The sequence below is a fragment of the Scyliorhinus canicula genome, chromosome 5, assembly GCF_902713615.1.
Source record: "Scyliorhinus canicula chromosome 5, sScyCan1.1, whole genome shotgun sequence".
NCBI lineage: Eukaryota > Metazoa > Chordata > Chondrichthyes > Carcharhiniformes > Scyliorhinidae > Scyliorhinus > Scyliorhinus canicula.
The window spans coordinates 61,582,822-61,604,959 of NC_052150.1; the positions used below are offsets into that span (position 1 = coordinate 61,582,822).

A 22,138-nucleotide genomic window follows, 5' to 3' on the forward strand; every position below is an offset into this window, starting at 1 on the left:
TAGGTAGACGGTGGTGAAGGATAGAGCTCCTTCTTTGTATTTACTTACAAGCTAGAGACACAAATTGCATACAAAGCACTCCCAAAAAACTGTCAGCCTATGAGTGAGTCCTGAATCATCAACCTACCATCTGAACACAATTAACACCCAAATTATATGCAATTAATAAGTGAAAACTACCTGGTTTGAATTTGCATGGTGAAATGATATAAATAGGAGTAAACTATTGATCAGACTGTCTTATTTCCTATGGGATGATCTTTGGATAGATAACATTTTCTGATATGTGCTAACATTTAACGAGGACCCTATTTGAAAAACTTTGGCTGCTATGTAGCTTGAGGCACAATGCTAGTTTACAGTATTGAAAATATTTTGGGTGGGATTTTCCAGCCACCCAGCCGCGTGTTACCGGGCAGCAGGAAGTGGTGCGCCGTTGACTGGTGGTGGGATTCTCTGCTCCCACTGCTGTCAATGGGAGTTCCCATTGAAGCCAGTCCATGCAGCCAGGGAACCAACAGGCGTGGGTGCGCTGTTGGTAGGACCAGAGAATCCCACTGCCAGCGAATAGCCAGAGCCTTTATTTAAAATGGGGATAACAATGACCCTCAAAACCTGTTTTGTAAATCAATCATGTGTTAACTATGACAATTGACCATGCTCAATGTTGTCCCTTTTATTTCTGTTCTATTTCAGCATATACAGATCTGGGATATTATATTATTAACAAATTGCATCATGTGGATGATTCTGTGGGAAATAAAACGAGAAAGGCCTTCCTCTATCTGGCTGCCTTCCCAATGCTGGATTCATTGGTAAATTAAGATATGATTTTGTTTTTTAATGAATGTACCTGTGTTCTCTCAGCTATTGTTCCCTACAGTAATAGATTAATATTGGTCTTGCATATGAGCCTAGTACTATTAATGGAGAAATGAAATGACATCTGTCTGCTTCAGTGGGTTGTGAGATCCGAGGCGGCATTTTGTTCGTAGTGGCCACTGTCGGGGCCGCCATCTAATTAGTGATGACCATTGCTGAGACTTCAACGACAAGGGGAAGGCACTACAGTGGGTGGGCACTCTCAAAAATAGCTAAGTGAGGTCGGGAGAAATCAGGGTCAGACATAGATACATAGAAGACAGGGGCAGGAAGAGGCCTTTTGGCCCTTCGAGCCTGCTCTGCCATTCATCACGATCATGGCTCATCATCCAACTCAATATCCTGATCCTGCTTTCTCTCCACAGGCTTTGATCCCATTCTCCCTAAGTGCTATATCCAGCTGCCTCTTGAATATATTAAAAGTTTTAGCATCAACTACTTCCTGTGGTAATGAATTCCACAGGCTCACCACTCTTTGTGTGAAGAAGTGTCTCCTTATCTCTGTCCAAAATGGTTTACCCTGAATCCTCAGACTGTGGCCCCTGGTTCTGGACACACCCATCATTGGTAACATCTTCCCTGAATCTACTCTGTCTAGTCCTGTTAGAATTTTGTAAGTCTCTCAGATTCTCATAGAATTTACAGTGCAGAAGGAGCCCATTCGGCCCATCGAGTCTACACCAGCTCTTGGAAAGAGAACTCTACCCAGGTCCACACCTCCACCCTATCCCCATAACCCAGTAACCCCACCCAACACTAAGGGCAATTTTGGACACTAAGGGCAATTTAGCATGGCCAGTCCACCTAACCTGCACATCTTTGGACTGTGGGAGGAAACCGGAGCACCTGGAGGAAACCCACGCAGACACGGGGAGAACGTGCAGACTCCGCACAGACAGTGACCCAAGCCAGGAATCGAACCTGCGACCCTGGAGCTGTGAAGCAATTGTGCTAACCACAATGCTACCGTGCTCCCCCATCATTCTTCTGAACTCCAGGGAGAACAATCCCAACCTAGTCAATCTCTCCTCGTATGACAGTCCCGCCATCCCTGGAATCAGTCTGGTAAACCTTCGCTGCACTCCCTCGAGAGCAAGAACATCCTTCCTCAGAGAAGGAGACCAAAACTGCACACAAGACTCCAAGTGTGGCCTCACCAAGGCCCTGTACAATTGCAGCAACACATCCCTGCTTCTATACTCAAAACCTCTCGCAATGAAGACCAACATACCATTAGCCTTCTTTACCGCCTGCTGCACCTGCATGCTTACCTTCAGCAACTGGTGCACAAGGACACCAAGCTGCACACTCCCCTCTCCCAATTTACAACCATTCAGGTAGTAATCTGCCTTCCTGTTTTCGCTTCCAAAGTAAATAACCTCACATTTATCCAAATTATATTGCATCTGCCATTGATTTGCTCACTCGCCCAACCTGCCCAGATCTTGCTGTAGGATCTCTGCATCCTCGTCACAATTCACCCTCCCACCTAATTTGGTACCATCTGCAAACTTTGCGATGTCACATTTTGTTCCCTCATCCAAATCATTAATATATATTGTGAATACCTGGGGTCCCATCACCGATCCCTGTGGTATACCACTGGTTACTGCCTGCCAATTTGAAAAGGACCCATTAATCCCTACTCTTTGTTTCCTCTCTGCCAACCAGTTTTCTATCCACCTCAGTACATTTCCCCCAATCCCATGCGCTTTAATTTTGCATAATAATCACTTATGTGGGACTTTGACAAATGCCTTTTGAAAGTCCAAATATACCACATCGACTGCTCCCCCTTTTCGACTGTACTGGTTACCTCTTCAAAGAATTCCAACAGGTTTGTCGAGCATGATTTTCCCTTCATAAATCCATGCTGACTGACTGATCCTGCCACTGCTTTCTAAATGTTCCGCTATATAGTCCTTGATAATGAATTCAAGCATTTTCCCCAGTACCGATGTTAAGCTTACTGGTCTTCTTCCCTGCTTTCTCTCTACCTCCCTTTTTGAATATCCGGGTGATGTGAGCTACCCTCCAATCTGCTGGGACAGTTCCAGAGTCTATAGAATCCTGGAAAATGACTACCAATGCATCCACTAGTTCCAGAGCCACCTCCTTAAGCACTATGGGATGCAGACTCTCAGAAACTGGGGATTTATCCCTCTTTAATCCCATTAGTTTTCCCAGCACCATTTTTCTACTAATGTTGATCTCCCTCAGTTCTTCCCTCTCACTAAATCTTTCATTGTCCAAACATTTCTGGGATCTGATTTGTGTCCTCATTTTTGAAGACAGAACCAAAGTATGCATTCAATTGCTCAGCCATTTCTTTGTCCTTATTATGCATTCCCCTGTTTCTGTCTGTAGTGGGCCTACATTTCTCTTTACCAATCTCTTTCTCTTCACATATCTTAGTGTCAGTCTTTATGTTCGCTGCAAGTTTCCTTTCGTACTGTACTTTCCCCATAGGGCAACACGGTAGCATGGTGGTTAGCATAAATGCTTCACAGCTCCAGGGTCCCAGGTTCGATTCCTGGCTGGGTCACTGTCTGTGCGGAGTCTGCACGTCCTCCCCGTGTGTGCGTGGGTTTCCTCCGGGTGCTCCGGTTTCCTCCCACAGTCCAAAGATGTGCGGGTTAGGTGGATTGGCCATGCTAAATTGCCCGTAGTGTCCTAAAAAGGTAAGGTTAAGGGGGGGGGGTTGTTGGGTTACGGGTATAGGGTGGATACGTGGGTTTGAGTAGGGTGATCATGGCTCGGCACAACATCGAGGGCCGAAGGGCCTGTTCTGTGCTGTACTGTTCTATGTTAATCAATCCCTTCGTCCTTCTTTGCTGAATTCTAAACTGCTCCCAATCCTCAGACCTATTATTTTTCATGACCAATCTGTATGCTTCTTCCTTGTATTGAATACTATTTCTAATTTCCTTTGTAAGCCATGGATTGGTCCTCTTACCCCCTTTGCTTTTGTGCCAGACAGGAATGAACAGTTGCTGTAGTTCCTCCATGCGTTCCTTGAATGTTTGCCATTGCCTATCCTTTTAAGTAACTCTCCTCAATCTATCAAGGCCAACTCACGTCTCATATCCTCATAGTTCCCTTTATTAAGATTCAGTATCCTAGTCTCCGAATCAACTACTTCATTCTCCACCTTGATAAAAAATTCCATCATGTTATGGTCGCTCATCCCCAAGGGGTCTCGTACAGCCAGATTGGCAATGATTCCCTTCTCATTACACCGCACCCAGTCTAAGATGGCCTGCTCTCTAGTTGGTTCCTCCACATATTGGTTAAGAAAACCATCCCGTATACACTCCAGGAATTCCTCCTCTACGGCATTGTGGCTAATTTGATTTTCCCAATCTATGTGAAGTAAAATCACCCATGATCACCGATATTCCCTTATTACATGCATCTCTAATTTCTTGTTTAATGCCATTCCCAACTTGACCACTGTAGTTTTGGGATCGAAATATGACAACCACGAATCTTTTTTGTCCCTTGGTATTTTTCAACTCTACCCATACAGATTCCACATGGCAGGTCCCTGTGATAGAGGCAAGGGGTTCATTGAGTGGCAGTGGTGCATTCTTGTGAGAGCAGCTACTGCTATATGTCCCCTTCCATGGGCCACGGAGTGTCATAAAGGAAGGCCCTCCCTCTAGAACCTGTTTTTTCCGCAAGACTATGGACACTCATGAAGTGGACAAAGGGACCACTGAGCTGGAAAATGGGGAGTAATTGGCAAGAGACCCAATTGGTCACTTCACTGGCCGTCGATCTGCCAGCTTTCCCGCTGCTTGCGAACTAGCATGGCAGTGGGAAAGAATTGGGCAGCCCTGGCACCTACTCTGCCATTTTTGCCAGCCGTTCCATCTCCTAATGGGTCTGGAAAATATTGAACCTTATTAAACAAGATGCAGAGTAAAACTTGGGTGTGGATCTTTATAAGATACTGTTGGCTGCCCCGCAATGGGTTTGTTTCCATTTTCCAATTTGTATTAACTAAAACAAATTAGGCCTGAATCACATGCAAATCTTTGTTTAAACACATGCAGCATTTGTAATTCATGCTTTATTCCAATTAAACATTTGAGTTTTTGGATGGCAAAAGATCTATGGTCGACTCTGCTACAAATCTAGTCATTCTGAAGAAGTCTACTGCTGCATTTTAATGCTCTGGCAAGGGATGATGGAAGATCTACCAGACTATAACTGAAATGAGCTACAGTGCCTTTTGCATTCAGCGATCAAAAACTAGTTTTTCTGTTCAATATTAGTAGTTTTTCTGTTCAATATTAGCAGTGACCCACATTTCCTGACAGCAGAAGTTTCATATTTTTTTGACTGTTTTTTCTTTTTATACGTAACAGGGTTGAAAGTAAAAATATGGAAAAATTATAAACATCAATTACAATTTACATTTTACAGGTGCCAGCCTTTGACTTAGCCTCATAACTCCAAGTCCCACTATTTCCCAAGTCCCCCTTCCCTTCTTTCTGTCTGGTGTGTTTTCTTTGTTAGTTGGTTCAACATTCCTGAACCTTAGTGAATTTGACTTTCTCCATTTGGAGAAATTCCGATAGATCAGCCACCCAGCCAGTTCACAGCTTTAGTTGGTGTAGCCGATTGCCACCCGAACAGAATTTTTTGACTGGCGATTAGGAAGGTAAAGGCTACGGTGTCAGCCCTCCTCCCCATAAAGAGTTCTGGCTGTTCTGATCCCCCAAGCACTGCCATTTTCGGGCATGGCTTCATCCTCATCCCCACAACCATAAACATCACCTTGAAGAAGGCTGTCCAGAACCCCATAAGTTTGGGGCATTTCCAGAACATGCGGGCTTGCGTTGATCGGGCTTCCTTGGCACCATTTGCATATGTCCTCCACCTCTGGGACAAAGCTGCTCGTTCGGGTTCTGGTTAGGTGTGCTCTATGTACCACTTTCAACTGCAAGGCTTAGCCTTGCGCAAGTGGAACTGGAGTTGACCCTGTAGGGGCTGGTTTAGCACACGGCTAAATCGCTGGCTTTGAAAGCAGACCAAGGCAGGCCAGCAGCACGATTCAATTCCCGTACCAGTCTCCCCGAACAGGCGCTAGAATGTGATGATGAGGGGCTTTTCACAGTAACTTCATTTGAAGCCTACTTGTGACAATAAGCAGTTTTCATTTTCATTTTCATTTCGTATATTACTTTGTTCCAGAGCCCCACCTAATTTCAAACCCTAGCTCATCCTCCCATTTTTCTCTCGTCTCATCAGTCGGGAGCGTGCCTTCCCCAGTAGTCGGCCGTGCTGGTCACTGCAATTTCCCATCCCCTAAAGTTGTCTGTGTCCAGGAGTTCCCTGAATAGTGATTGTTTTGGACATCGTACATTTTTAATTTGCCTGTATCTTCTCTCGTTTCCCCTGGTGAGTTGGAACTTTTCTGTCCATTCCTCTAGTGTTGTCAGTCTGTTGTCTGTGTTGTAGTCCCTATCTGTCAGTGTCCCCCCACTGTCCTGTCTCCACCTTTTGAAGGACTCCTTCTACCCTGGGTGAATGAACCGCCAAGGGTCCATTGCTCCCATCTGCTCCATGAATGTGCCGAGACCTTTTGCCAGGTTAGAGGCCTTCCCTGTTTTGGGGTTCAGCCCATCCATCCATGGGTCCTGTACCCAGTTAAAGCCTCCCCACGATAAGTTGATGTGTGTGTCAATGTCGGGGATTTCCACTATGGTCTTCTTTATGAATTCTGTGTCGTCCCAGTTGGGAACGTACACGTTGACCAGAATCACTGCTGGCCCTTCCAGGACGCCGCTGACCATGACGTACCATCCCCCTGGGTCTGTAACCATCCTTGTCACAGTAAGCACCACCCTCTTAATAATCTTAAGAGGCGCTTCCATGACCGCAGCCTGGTTCTCGAGCCATATGCCCTCCTTAAGTTAGGTCTCGGGTGTGGAATTTCCTCCAGCCGTCATCTGGCGAGGGGGAATTCCGTGCTCAGCCCGTTGGCCTCTCTCTTTTTGGCGCAACCTATGGCTTCCTCGCCTCTTGGGTCCGTTGTCTCATCCATTGGTTTCTCTGGGCTCCTGTTGCCTCTCGTCTCTTTGCGGCCTCTGGTGCAGCTTCTGTCTGGCATTTTGATTGTTGGCCTATATCTTCTTTAGTGTGTTGAAGAGGGTGATGAGTGGTTACTTTTTTCCCCCAAATCTGGCAGGCTAATTTCGGGTACAATTGCCTGAATTCAATTTCCTAAGAGGAGAGCCACCTTCCGTGCATTCGATCAGCACATCCCTGTCACCAGAAGTCCCATATCATCGTTTTCAATGTGTAATTGATATCAGTTCTAAAATCCCAACTCTCTACTTGAGCACAAAACTGTTACTTTTATATTGCAAAGCAACTTGACATTGAGCAGACAAGTCTTAATTAAGCTAATTATTCTTAACTTCGACCTCTGCTTTGCTCAGAAACTAGCTGTTCTGTGGTCAGTAGGGCAGATGTGCACAAGAGATGCCATATAGGATTTACAGGCTCATTTATTTCTGCATCAGTTTGTCTGTTTTTTGTCTCTTATATAAATTACATTATTGACTCTGGTTTCTTGAATTTTCAGGGGCAAGGGAGAAAAGTAAATTAAATATATCTTTGTTGCGGCTTAAACTTTGAATATTAATATGTTGTCATGACTTCCCTACATGTGCATGTGCTTGCTCTTTTCCTCCATACTTTGTCTTTTTCTTCCTTTCCCATATTTCCTCTCCTCCAAAATGGAGCAAGTACATTGACAAGTTGCCCCTAGGTACAACAGGCACCCAAACTCACTGGGAATTTGTTTGTGAAGTCTAATCTTGGTTCAGCCGAGGAATTCCAATGCGACGTATAAAAGACCAGGGCCGGGATTCTCCGAGCCTCCGCATCACAATCGCACATGGCGCAGGGGTAGAGAATGGGGTGTCGGACACGCGATCGGGTCCGATGCCTTCCTGAAATTCTCCAGCGACCGGAGAATCGCCACCAGTCGCATGCGCATGGTCGACGTGGCGACGGTCGGGGGGGTTGAAAGAGGCCCACGCAGTGATTCTCCGCGGACGACCAGCTGAGTTTCCGCCGGCATGGTTCACGTATGGTTCCACCCGCAGGAGCTCGGAGTTGCGACTGCGGTGGCCATCCTGGTGGGGGGGGGGGGGGCGGGTGATCCGTCACTGGGGGGCGGCGCGCGATCTGGGGGGGAGGGGTGGAGGCTACTTTGCCACCGGCCCGCTGTTTGGGCCGCCATGTCGCGCGGGGCCAGTGGCCAGAAGTACAGGGCCCCGTATCGGCAGCCGGAGCTGCGTGGAGCACTCTGGGCCTGCTAGCCCCCTTAAAAACAGAGAATCACACCCGTTTTTCCGCGGGCATGGGGACATAGCCCCATTATTGGAGAATCCTGCCCATGTTTGGTTTGTTTTCCCATTCAACTCGGTTATTGCTAATCTGTATCTCAACTCTGTTTATCAACCTTGGTTTCATACCCCTTAATACTCTTACCCAATAAAATGTTTTCAATCCCAGTTTTGAAATTTTCAATCGATCTGGCCTCATTAGTTTCTTGCCGGAAGGTTCCAGATTTCCACTGCCCTTTGTGTGAAGAAGTGCTTCCTGACATCACTCTTGAAAAATCTACCTCTAATGTGAAGGTTAATCTCTCTTGTTCTCGACTATCTGGGAGATCGAGAACCTAGTGCTGTGGTATTACGACAATAGTCACCCCTTCAAAGTCAACAAAACTAAGGAGTTGGTCATTGACTTCAGGAAGCGAAGTATCGTACACACCCCTGTCTGCATCAGTGGTGCTGAGGTGGAGATGGTTGACAGCTTCAAATTCCTAGGTGCGCACATCATCAACAATCTGTCCTGATCCAGCCACGCGACACTAGAACCAAGAAAGCACAACAGTGCCTGTACTTCCTCGGGAAACTAAAGAAATTCGGCATGTCCACATTGACTCTTACCAATTTATACAACTGCATCATAGAAAGTATCCTATCTGGCTGCATCACAGCCTGGTATGACAACTGCTTCGCCCAAGATTGTAAGAAACTACAGAGAGTCATGAACACGGTCCAATCCGTCATGTAAACCCGCCTCCGATTCATTGACTCTATCTTCACCTTCTGCTGCCTTGGGAAAGGGGGCAGCATAATCAAAGACCCCTCCCATCTGGGTTATTCTCTCTTACAACTTCTTCCATCAGGCAGGAGATACAAAAGTCTGAGAGCACACACTAACAGATTCAAAAACAGCTTCTGCTCCGCTGTTACCAGAATCCTGAATGACCCTTGTAAGAACTGAACTGATCTTCACACATCTTCTCTACTGAGAAGTATGCACTTTATGCTTCACCCGATGCCTGTGCCTATCTATTAACATTGTGTATTTATGTATTGCCCTATGTTTTTTCATGTATGGTGATCTGTCTGTACTGTACGCAGAACAATACTTTTCACTGTACCTCATTACACGTGACAATAAATCAAATCCAAATCTTTTTACCAGAGGCAGGTGTTTATTTTACACAGCCAAGAAAACTTTGAAGTAAAGGCAGTCTGGTGTAACCAGCAATGAACCAAAACGCTTCACAGGACAGTGATTTGGACTCACTCTTTCAAGCGAAATGGCTGCATCTGAAAGGTTTCTTATTAATTTATTGGTATAATAATAAATAAAGTCAGCTCTGATTGAAATAGGAGTATTTTAAAGAAACATATAACTACCCTGGGAAGGTTGAGCCAAACTAGCTTGTATCACTATAATGTGTGATTCATATATGTAATGAATGTAAAATGTGTTCGAAAACTGAAGTCACACGGTTAGCCTGACTTCGGTCATTGGTAAGATTTTAGAGTCTTATTAAAGATGACATCGCGAAATACTTGGAAGTGCATGGTAAAATAGGACTGAGTCAGCACGGCTTTGTCAAAGGGAGGTTGTGTCTGACAAATCTGTTAGAGTTCTTTGAGGAGGTAACAAGAAAGTTAGACAAAGGAGAACTAGTGGACGAGATTTATTTAGATTTCCAGAAGGCCTTTGACAAGGTGCCACATAGGAGACTGTCAAATAAGTTTTTTAAAAAACCATGGTGTTAAGAGTAAGATCCTGGCATGGATAGAGGATTGGCTAACTGGCAGAAGGCAGAGAGTGGGGATAAAGGGTTTTTTTTTCAGGATGGCAGACGGTACCTAGTGGTGTGCCTCAGGCGTCTGTGCTGGGATCACAACTGTTCACAATATACATTAATGATCTGGAGGAAGGTACTGAAGGCACTGTTGCCAAGTTTGCAGATGATGCAAAGATCTGTAGGGGGGCAGGTAGTCTTGAGGAAGCAAGGGGGCTTCAGAAGGACTTGGACAAGCTAGGAGAGTGGGCAATGAAGTGGCGAATGAAATACAATGTGGAAAAGTGTGAGGTTATGCACTTTGGAAGGAAGAATTTAGGCATAGACTATTTTCTAAATGGAGAAATCCTTAGGAAATCAGAAGCACAAAGGGATTTGGGAGTCTTTGTTCATGATTCTCTTAAGGTTAATGTGCAGGATCGAAAAAAAAGGTTAATGTGCAAGTTCAGTCGGCAGTTAAGAAGGCAAATGCAATGTTAGCATTCATGTCAAGAGGGCTAGAATACAAGACCAGGGATGTATTTGTCAGGCTGTATAAGGCTCTGGTCAGACCCCCTTTGGAGTATTGTGAACAGTTTTGGGCCCCGTATTTAAGGAAGGATGTGCTGGCCTTGGAAAGGGTCCAGAGGAGGTTCAGAAGAATGATCCCTGGAATGAAGAACTTGTTGTATGAGGAACGTTTGAGGACTCTGTATCTGTACTCGTTAGAGTTTAGAAGGATGAGGGGGAGATCTTATTGAAACTTACAAGATACTGTGAGGCCTGGATAGAGTGGATGTGGAGAGGATGTTTCCATGTTTCCACTTGTCGGAAAAACTAGAACCAGAGGACACGATCTCAGACTAAAGGGACGATCCTTTAAAACAGAGATGAGGAGGAATTTCTTCAGCCAGAGGGTGGTGTATCTGTGGAACTCTGCCGCTGAAGGCTGTGGAGGCCAATTCACTGAGTGTCTTTAAGACAGAGATAGATAGGTTCTTGATTAATAAGGGGACCAGGGGTTATGGGGAGAAGGCAGAAGAATGGGGATGAGAAAATATCAGCCATGATTGAATGGCGGAGCAGACTCGATGGGCCGAGTGGCTTAATTCTGCTCCTATGTCTTATGGTCTTATGGACCACTGCTAAGAGATAATTGGTGTAATTCTAATTGCGTGTTGTGCCGATTGTCATCCGACTGCATCGTGAGGGAGGCACAAATCGGGCTTCGTGCCAGACGTGATAACTCACATCTCCTTCTAACCCTAAGCTGACCAGCTGCGCCCACCACGATATGGATCACGCCAGCCCTCACTTCAGATAAAGGTATTTAATGGCTCATTTAAATATACTTGGCCTACTTTAGCCTCCAACTGCACTGGAGAGGCCTCAACTGGGTACCGATTAGTACTGGCCTCCACAAGCGGACACCAGGCATGAAGATCGCGTCGGGGTCTCTGAGGTCATTGGAGCTCCCCAGGTGGTTGGGCCAGGGCAGTAACCTGACACACCCCCAGGCACCCTGGCAGTGCCAATTTGGCTAAGTGTGGATGAGTAAAGGTCTGGGTAGCGCCCGGCTAGCTCAGTCAGTAGAGCATGAGACTCTTAATCTCAGGGTCGTGGGTTCGAGCCCCGCGTTTAGCGGAGTAAGGGTCTGGATTTCGCCCGGAAGGCCGGTGGGAAACACCCTGCCCAAAATGACACTTTAGTCATTTTTTGGGTAAATCGCACCCAAACTGCATGACCGTTCATTAAAAATGCCCTCAGGGAGACTAGTTTTAAATACTAGTAATGGTTAACAGGACAGTCCGCTTTTCACTGCTACTGGAATGACAGCTGAACATTGCATATGCTTTGAAGAATGTGTATCCCACACTCTGTTTTCCCTGATTTGAGCAGTAAAGAGCCATTGTGTAACTTCATTGTGCTGGCTCACTCAACTCTAAAATGGTGCCAGTATTAAATGTCTCAAAGGAACAAAGGAGGCATTAGACTTGATTGATTGTTAATAGTCCGATTCCAATTCTGTTGAAATCATTAAATAATTATTATATGGATTTAAAAAGATAAACTTGCATGTAAACATCAAATTATCATGTCAAAGGTGTGGCATAGTGCACAGTGGTTAGCACTGTTGCCTCACGGTGCTGAGGACCCGGGTTTGATCCCGGCCCTGGATCACTGTCCGTGTGGAGTTTGCACATTCTCCCCGTGTCTGTGTGGGTCTCACCCCCGCAACCCAAAGATATGCAGGGTAGGTGGATTGGCCACGCTAAATTGTCCCTTAATTAGAAAAAAAAAATTGAGTGCTCTGAATTAATTTTTTTTAAATTATCATGTCAAACATTTCAAAAGTAAAGCAAATTGCATGCAATTAAATTATGATAATTATGAAGGTAAACCTGATCACCATTTCAGTTCACAACAGAGTGCCAAATAATAGTAGTGAGACGAATGGCCAGTTAATCTATATTTGGTGGGATAGATTGAGGAAACATTGTTGGCTCATACAGTGAGGTGGGGGAATGGATTGTTCTATTTCAAACAGTATCATAGCTTCCTCAATATCACTTGGGGTCTTGCTTTAACATCTGGTACCTCTGGCAATATGGCTGTGCTTTAATCAATACTCTGTAGTATTCAAGTCTGAGCTCAAACAACTGATGCTTTTAAGAGATAGCTCATTAGAAAGGAATTGTCATGTGATCCAGTCTTAGTTTCACTTTTACTTTGAGCAGAGCAGAGCTCCGCTGTCTTCAAGCATCATATCTATATATATGTTTTCTCACGTGTCGAATCTAAATAAATTAACCCATAACATATGGGCGGCACGGTAGCACAATGGTTAGAACAGTTGCTTCACAGCTCCAGTGTCCCAGGTTCGATTCCCGGCTTGGGTCACTCTGTGCGGAGTCTTCACATTCTCCCCGTGTCTGCGTGGGTTTCCTCCGGGTGCTCCGCTTTCCTCCCACAGTACAAAGATGTGCAGGTTAGGTGGATTGGCCATACTAAATTTGCCCATAGTGTTCAAAAAGGTTTGGTGGGTTTACTGGGTTGTGGGTATAGGGTGGAGGTGTGGGCTAAGGTGGGTTGGTCTTTCCGGTGAGAACTCGATGGGCAAAATTGCCTCCTTCTGCACTGTAAATTCTATGTCTATGTTTACCCAATCCCATATGAGTGAGAGATGCCTTAATAATAACACAACGCCTGATATTGGGCTTGAACGTGCAAACTTGTCCAAATAGGTAATGAAAATTTAAATCTAATTAATAGATCCCTGAATTTCACTTGTTCCTAAAATAAAAGAAAAATACTGCAGGTGCTGTTGATCTGAAATAAATGCAGAAAATGCTAGAAAAACTCAGCAGGTCTAGGAGCATCTGTGGATCGAGAAACAGAGTTTTTTTTTTTTTTTTATAAATGTTTTTATTCAGTTTTCATATTTTATATTGAACAAATTACAAATTGTTAGGAGAAAAAAAACAACAAACAAACACGCAAAAATTAACATACATATTTACAGGTAAGCATCTTCGTAGTAGTAACTGCGCCCGCCCCCCCCCCCCCCCCCCCCCAACATGTTTATTTAGTTTGGTTTTGGGCCTTAGCTAGCCATCGAACCCCCGTACCGAACCTGTAGCCCCTCCCGCTACCTTCCCCCGACTATTCTTCCTCTTGTACATTGGCCACAAATAGGTCCCGGAACAGTTGCATGAATGGCTCCCACGTTCTGTGGAAGCCGTCGTCCGACCCTCGGATGGCAAATTTGATTTTCTCCATTTGGAGAGATTCCGAGAGGTCGGACAGCCAATCCGCAGCTCTGGGCGGTGCTGCTGACCGCCAGCCAAACAGGATTCTACGGCGGGCGATCAGGGAGGCAAAGGCAAGGGCGTCCGCCCTCCTCCCCAGGAATAGATCTGGCTGTTCTGAAACCCCGAAGACCGCCACTATCGGGCATGGCTCCACCCTCACTCCCACCACTTTGGACATAACCTCGAAGAAGGCTGTCCAGTACTCCACGAGTCTGGGGCAAGACCAGAACATGTGGGCGTGGTTGGCCGGGCCTCTTTGGCACCGTTCACATCTGTCTTCCACCTCCGGGAAGAACCTACTCATACGGGTTCTTGTTAAGTGGGCTCTATGTACCACTTTTAGTTGCGTCAGGCTGAGCCTTGCGCACGTGGAGGTGGAGTTGACCCTATGCAGTGCTTCGCTCCAGAGTCCCCACCCTATCTCCATCCCCAGGTCGTCCTCCCATTTCCTTCTTGTTGCGTCCAGTACGGTGTCGTCCCTATCTACCAGTCGGTCATACATGTCACTACAGTTCCCTTTCTCTAGGATACTTGCGTCCAGTAGGTCTTCCAGTAGTGTCTGTCGTGGCGGTTGTGGGTACGTCCTTGTCTCCTTTCGTAGGAAGTTTTTGAGCTGCAGGTACCGTAGCTCGTTCCCCCCAGCTAGCTGAAACTTCTCTGTCAGTTCGTCCAGTGTTGCGATCCTGTCGTCCGTGTATAGGTCCCTGACTGTCAGTGTCCCCCCGTCCTGCCTCCACCTTTTGAAGGTGGCGTCAGTCAGTGCTGGTGTGAACCTATGGTTGTTGCAGATGGGAGCCCTGTTCGACATTTTGGTCAGGCCAAGTTGCTGCCGCAGTTGGTTCCAGGATTGGAGGGTGGCTGTCACCACTGGGCTGCTGGAGTGTTTTTTGGGTGGGGATGGGAGTGCTGCCGTGGCGAGGGCCCGGAGGGAGGTTCCCATGCAGGAGGCCTCCTCCGCACGCACCCACTCAGCCTCTGGCTCCTGGATCCATCCCCTTACTCGCTCGGCTGTTGCTGCCCAGTGGTAGAATTGTAGATTCGGGAGGGCTAGCCCTCCCCTGGTTTTTGTTTTTTGTAAGACCTTCTTTGGGATCCTAGCATTTTTACCCCCCCATACGAACGCCATGATGAGTTTGTCCAGCGCTTTGAAAAAGGCCTTGGGGATGTAGATCGGAATGGATCTAAACAGGAAGAGGAACCTGGGCAGTACGTTCATTTTGATCGTCTGAACTCTCCCCGCGAGGGAGAGCGGGAGTGTGTTCCATCTTTGCAGGTCCTTTTTAACTTCCTCCGTCAGGCTGGTGAGGTTCCATTTGTGGATCCCTTTCCAGTCATGGGCTATTTGGATCCCCAGGTAGCGGAATTTATGTCGGGCTTGATTGAACGGCAGCCCCTTTAGTGCTGCCCCCCCCCCCCCCTTGCGGGTGTACTGGGAAGATCTCACTTTTGCTCATGTTGAGTTTGTAGCCCGAGAAGGCTCCAAACTCTTTCAGGAGCGCGATGATTCCGTCCATGCTGCTTTGTGGGTCCGAGATATAGAGGAGCAGATCATCCGCATAGAGTGAGACTCTGTGCTCTCTACCTCCCCTTCGGATCCCCCTCCAATTTTTTGCTGCCCTGAGCGCGATTGCTAGCGGTTCAATTGCTAGTGCGAACAGCAGCGGGGACAGTGGGCATCCTTGTCTGGTGCCCCTGTGCAGCTGGAAGTATTGGGAGTTGGTATTGTTGGTCTGTACACTCGCCATGGGTGCGTTGTACAGGAGCTTTACCCAAGCGGTGAACCCTGTTCCAAGCCCGAACCGCTCCAGTACCTCTATGAGGTATTTCCACTCGACTCTGTCGAAGGCCTTTTCTGCGTCCAGGGAGACGATCACCTCTTGTGTTCTCTCCCCGGAGGGGGTCATTATCACGTTCAGCAGGCGCCTGATGTTCGCGGTAAGCTGTCTACCTTTGACAAAGCCCGTCTGGTCCTCTGTGACCACCTCAGGTACACAGTCTTCTAGCCTCTTGGCTAGGATTTTGGCCAGTATTTTGGCGTCTGCATTCAGCAGAGATATGGGTCTGTATGACCCACATTCCGTTGGGTCTTTGTCTTTCTTAGGTATCAGCGAGATTGAGGCCTGTGCTAACGTGGGTGGCAATGTGCCCCTAGCTAGCGAGTCTGTGAACATCTCCCGCAGGTGCGGGGCCAGCGCTGTCGCAAATTTTTTGTAGAAGTCCGCCGGGAATCCGTCCGGTCCCGGCGCCTTCCCCGCCTGCATGGAGCTAATGCTGTCCATGATCTCTCCCAGTGCTAGTGGTGCTTCCAGATCCCGTTTTCTGCCCTCTCCCACAACTGGTATGTCCAGTCCGTCAAGAAACCGGTTCATCCCAGCCTTCCCCGTTGGGGGCTCTGAGGTGTACAGCTCTTGGTAGAAGGCCTTGAAGGTTTTGTTAATCCTCTCTGGTTCTGTTTCCAACGTGCCTCTGGTATCTCTGATTTGCGCAATTTCTCTGCTGGCTGCCTGCTTTCTCAGCTGGTGGGCCAACAGGCGGCTGGCTTTGTCTCCGTGTTCGTATAGGGCCCCGCGTGCCTGGCGGAGTTGGTGTACTGCTTTCCTGGTGGAGAGCAGGTCAAAGTTCCTTTGTAATTCTTTCCTCTCCGCCAGGAGTTCTACGGTCGGGGCCTCGGAGTATTTATGGTCTACCTCCAGTATGGAGTCGACCAGCTTCTGCCTAGCCACCCTTTCCTCCCTATCTCTTTGCGCTTTGTAGGCTATGATTTCCCCTCTTAGTACGGCCTTAAGCGCTTCCCAGAACGTGGAGGGTGAGACCTCCCCGTTTTGGTTGATCTCAGTGTACTCCGCTATGGCCCGCGCTATCCTTTCGCTGAAGGCCTTGTCAGCTAGTAAGGCACCGTCCAACCTCCATTTGGGGCGCTGGGCCCTTCCCGTCTCTAGCCGCACATCCATGTAGTGTGGGGCGTGGTCTGATATCACAATTGCGGAGTATTCCACCTTGTCTATCTCTGGAAGCACCGTTTTCCCCACCACAAAGAAGTCAATTCTGGTGTACACGTTGTGTACTGGGGAGAAGAAAGAGAATTCTTTCTCCCCCGGGTGGGCGAATCTCCAGGGGTCTACTGCTCCCATCTGCTCCATATAGTGACTGAGTTCCCTTGCCATGTTTGAGGTTTTCCCCGTTCTGGGGTTTGATCTGTCCGTCGTTGGGTCCTGTACACAGTTGAAGTCCCCCCCCATGATTAGTCGGTGCGTCGCTATGTCCGGGATTTCTGCCATGGTCTTTTGGATGAAGCTCGTGTCGTCCCAGTTGGGCGCATACACGTTAACTAGGACTACCGGCGCCCCATCCAGGGCCCCGCTGACCATGACATACCGTCCCCCTGGGTCCGTAACCGTCTTTGTCGCCCTAAACATTGTCCTCTTGCCAATCAGGATCGCCACCCCCCTGGCCCTTGCCCCATAACAGGAATGATAGGTTTGTCCCACCCAGCCCTTTCTTACCCGCAGTTGGTCCTGCTCCCTCAAGTGCGTCTCTTGGAGGAAGACTATGTCGGCCCTCATGTTTCTAAGGTGGGTGAGGACTCTAGATCTCTTCACTGGGCCATTAAGTCCCCTTACGTTCCAGGTGACTATTCTGGTGGGGGGCTTCTGCCCCCTTGCTCCTGTGGGGTTAACCATATTTGTCCGGTGGACGCGCCCCTGCCCTCTGGGGTTTCCCTTTGTTAGGGGGCCGTCCAGGATGTCCACTATCACTGCTCTCCCCATGCGGTCGGGTCCCTGCGCTCCGGGGTTCCCCCTTGTCCCGGGGACACCCGCCATGGCCGTCCACTGTGTGTCCGCCACGCGGGTAGCCCCCTGCACTCCGGGGGGCCCCTTCACCCACAGACCGTACTGGGTGGGTGTTTGCAGCAGTTCCCTGTTTCGAGCCCTTGTCCGTGGCACTTTGTGGCCCTATTCCCTTTCTGGCCTCTTTTGTCCCTTCGTCCCTGCATTTCCCCTCCCTGGTCTCTCGCCCCCCGAGTGCCCCCCCCCCCCCGCTCTATCCCTTTCGGGGATACCCCTGTGTACCCCTCCATTGCCCCTCTCTCCCCCATTCCTGTCCCCATTTGCTCTCCCACCTTTGATGGGTGATCCCCCCCCTCCCCTGCCTGGCGCCTTCCCCCCTGTTGGGGGTGCGCTGCGGCCCTGCTCTGTTGCGCGCCCCCTTCGCTAGCTTTCCTGCTAGCACGGTGGCTCCCCGCTCGGAGGTTGCTGTCCCCCTTCCCCTCTCCCCTCTCCAGTACTCCCGTTCCCTCGTGCCGGGGCCTGGCCTCCCACCTGGAGCGGGCCCTTGGGCATTGGGTTGTTTTTCCTGGGTGCTCCTGCCAGGGGGGAGGGGGCTGGCTTTGCCTCGCCCCTCAGAAACAGAGTTAACGTCTCAAGTTCAATATTACTGTACTCAAAATGCTACCTCTGATTCTCTCTCCACAGATGCTGCTAGACCTGCTGATTTTTCCCAGCACTTTGTTTTTATTTCATTGTTCCATTTAGGCAACTTATGATCCAATATTGCATCAAATATATGGTATTTTTAATAATAATGGAAATAGTTTGGATAAAGAAATGGCTTACGACACATAACAATGAGTCATCGTTCAAGGACAGTAATGTTTAACGGTGGCAGGACGTAATTAGTAAGGCATATGGGATCCTAGGCTGCTAAGTAGAGATACTGGGCAGAAATTTCCCCTCCAACCCGTGGTGGGTGGAGCTGGAAAATTGGAGAGAGGCCAAAAGTTGGAAACTGACCGGCGGGAAAACAGTTTGGAATTTTCTCCTCACAATTTCGGGACGGGTGGGTGGCAGGTTGGGTTTCCTGTTCATCCAATATGGGCAACTCCATTTGCATTGCCATCTCATGAGTGCTCATTAAAAAAGCTGTCAGCCAGAATCTCATAGCCTCGGGAAATTAGACCAGTCTGAAACATGTTTGGAAATAAGTGGCATGTCGCTATCGACCTTCCATTCCTTCCTGACTTCCAAGGTGAGTGCAACCTTGCAAGCCTATCTGTAGCAGCACCATTCCTGATTCTCACCAAAATCAGGGAGACTCCACACCACATCAGACAACTAGTGTCGAGGCCTGTGCTTCCTCCATTGTCCAGAACGGGGCTCAGTCAAGACATCAACCCAGGCAGAGACTAAAATTTTTAAGGGGAGGGAGATATCGGGGAGCAAAGCAGTTGTGGGGGATAATAGGAAAAGGTGGGAGGGCAATTGGAGGAATCAGGGAGGAAGAAGAAGATTGGGGCCAATGGCCAAAGGTAGGGTTGGGGAAATTGGATGGGGGGGGGGGGGGGCGATGATGGCAGGCAGATGGGGACACCAAGGAGGGTGAAGCAGGAGCCCAACATGAAAGACAGGAATGCAGACACTGTAGCAGATTGAATGGGAACAAAACTACACAAATTGAAGGAGAAGAACTCAGACTCAGGAGTGGGGGGGAGAGAAGGAGATCAAGTGTTAAGTTTGGCACCAGAGGGTAAGGCTTGCACAAGAGAAAGAGGATCATAGTCCTGCATCTGGGGCCAAGTAGCCAGGAGCAAGAGTCAGCCTTGGGGCTTTGTGGGCCATGCTACAGAGTTATGTGTGGTTCATATATCATAGACCCACTCCAGGGAGGAGCAATGGCTGTGTGCTGAATTGGTGAAGGGCATAGCTTGGTGTGCGGGATGTGGTCTTGGTTTTAATGTCACTGGCCATGGTCTTGACTATCTTGGTACTGGGATGCAGAATAGTTAGGGTAGAGGAGGCATCTGCTGCCTGTAAAGGTGGAAGATGTAAAAATGGATTGGGGGTATGTGAAACCTGCCTGGGAGGGCCTCCTCTGTACAGGTCTGTGCATGCAGCCACAAGATGTGGAGGGGCAGGGTCCACAGTAGGCATTGGAACATCTACAGTTATGGGTTCATGTGGGAAGTTTTAAAAATCGACCACAATTACTAAGGAATCCAGGATTATTGGCAGGGTGGGGGGGGGGGGGGGGGGGAATGAAGCATAGTAGAAAGCATAATGGAAACCTGTACACCATGGGGTTCCAGGAAGATTGGTTACAGTAACAGTCATGGTGGGAGTGTCAAAGCTGCTCTTGAAGTAGTATCGGAGCACTACCACCTCGTAAAGTCAAATTTATACCGCGGTCAGAAATCAAAATTGGAAAATAATCTGGACAGGAGGAGTTAGAGTCAGTGTGGGAGGGGATAAAGGTTGCATTAAGGGCCCCATTTCACGGCCTCAACCTGCTTGTACTCAAAACATTGAAATATAGTCTGTAAAAGTGCAAGATTTTCTTGAAAAGATTCCATTGGGGCTATTGCCATTTTTAGCACTATACCAATTGACTGCAGGAGTCATGGACTTCACAATACAGTTGCTTCATTTCACCATTAACACACAGGAATGTGAAAATTGGGAATGCAGGAACAGTTTAGGATGCTCAGCTGCTGCTTATATCCCAAATTAGCAATGAAAGTCTCTAATGTGCTGTCTCCACTTAGTATGGATAATGAGTCAAAGGTCATAACTCACATGAAAGTTAACTTCAATCATAGTTGGAGTTGATGGAGACACATGAGAGAGTATTCAACGGTAGGAAAATTGTCCTGTGTGGAGGCTTCTGGGGTATCTGGCTGTCTTTTTCTATAGGTGCCCAAGGGCCCCTCTATGACTTCTTAAGATGAACGGGCACCTGGACCGAGAGCCCACCACACCTTCCCGTCCCCCGTCCCCCCATCCACCCCACCCCATCTTCCCTATCACTAATGGATCCCAACAATGTATAGCCATGGATTGTAGGACCGAGAACAAGTCCAGAAGGATCTTTTGGATCAAGGTCTCCAAAGCGATTGCCACACTTCCCATGATGATCTTGAGATGCTTACATGTCAGAGTCACAGCATGTAACAGAATGCGGACAGACTCCTCCTTCCATCACTCTAGTCTGCTGAATGAGCTGTAAGTTAACTTACCCAGGCAGTGCAGATATGATCATTCGCTGTCTTCCTGCACTGGATAACACAAGGTTAGTTGCCAGTCACGTTGACCTGATTTGCTATGGTCTCGCAGGCCAGACTGGTGAGGCTGGCGTGCTTCCTACAGCCATCCCTCAGGTGTTGGTGTACTCCTCATATCAAAGCCTTGAGGGAGTCATGGTTAAACCAATGTGTAGCCACTGCCTTTTGGTTTGCAGCCACTCCAATACGTCTCCTGAAGACAGCTGAACTGTAGAGAGCGAAATTTGTGTGCTGGGGTAGTGATTAAATATGGCGTCTGGACCTTTGATCACGTTAGGTTACGGTGCGACAGACAAATCAAATTCCCGACCCGCTAGTTAATTCAGAGAGATACTCCCCTTTGTGTAATTAATTGGATTCCAAGCGCAAAATCAGGTGTGATTTCCTAACACTCCGACCAGCAGGAAACACGCCATGGAACCTGCTCACCAAGACACTGAATTTCAAAAATAGAAAATTCTGCCAATTGTGTGCCAGGAAATTGTGCTGAACTTTTTGTAAAACTCTGGCTAGGCCACAAATAAAGTTCAGGGAACCACACTTGAGGAAGAATGCAAGGGTTCTTTAGATGATACAGAGGTGTTTTACCAGAATAGTTCCACGGATGAGGAAATTTAGTGACAAGACTACGTTGGAGAATCTGGAGTTGTTCTCCTTGGAGGGGAGATTTGATAGAGCTGAATAAGATTTTGGCAAGTTCTGATAAGGTAGACAAAGATAACTGTTCTCGTTAGTTGATTGTATTAGGACTAGTGGACAGAGGTGTAAGATTTGTTCAGGTGATGCAAGGGTTTGGGAGGCAATGAATGGTATTGCCACTGAGTTAGTAATCCAGAGACCCAGAGCAAGATCTGAGAACCTGGGTTCAAATCCTGCCACAGCGGATGGTGAAATTTGTATTCAATAAAAATCTGGAATTAAAAGTCTAACGATGATCATGAAACCATTGTCGATTGCCATAAAAACCCATCTGGTTCACTAATGTCCTTTCAGGAAGGAAAATTCTTACGTGCTCTAGTCTATGTGATCCACGGAAATACGGTTTACTCTCAAAGCTCTCTGAAATAGAGGGCAGTTAGCAATGGGCAAAAAATGCTTGCCCAACCAGTGATGCTCATGTCCCAAAGAAATAAATAAAAAACGCATCAAGTGATAGTGATCTGGAACTTGCTGTCTATGTGGGTGGTGGAATTGGAAACCATGAGTGATTTCAAAAGGAAATTGGATGGACTAGGTGAAATTAATCAACAAGCCTACAGTTCCTGAATGTTC

At 47.7% G+C, this 22,138-nt stretch overlaps 1 protein-coding gene and 1 non-coding gene across 3 annotated transcripts in view; both read left to right on the forward strand.

The window, feature by feature from the left end:
• LOC119966017 (progressive ankylosis protein homolog B-like) overlaps nucleotides 1-22,138 on the forward strand; it is a 250,863-nt gene that overhangs the window by 90,417 nt on the left and 138,308 nt on the right. For both annotated transcript variants that reach the window (XM_038797157.1, XM_038797155.1), the window contains exon 3: nucleotides 697-815. In XM_038797157.1, coding sequence (XP_038653085.1) covers nucleotides 697-815 — 119 coding nt within the window. The remainder of the gene's footprint in view (nucleotides 1-696; nucleotides 816-22,138) is intronic.
• trnak-cuu lies at nucleotides 11,572-11,644 on the forward strand. Its single transcript has one exon. It is a non-coding gene; the product is annotated as a tRNA-Lys (tRNA).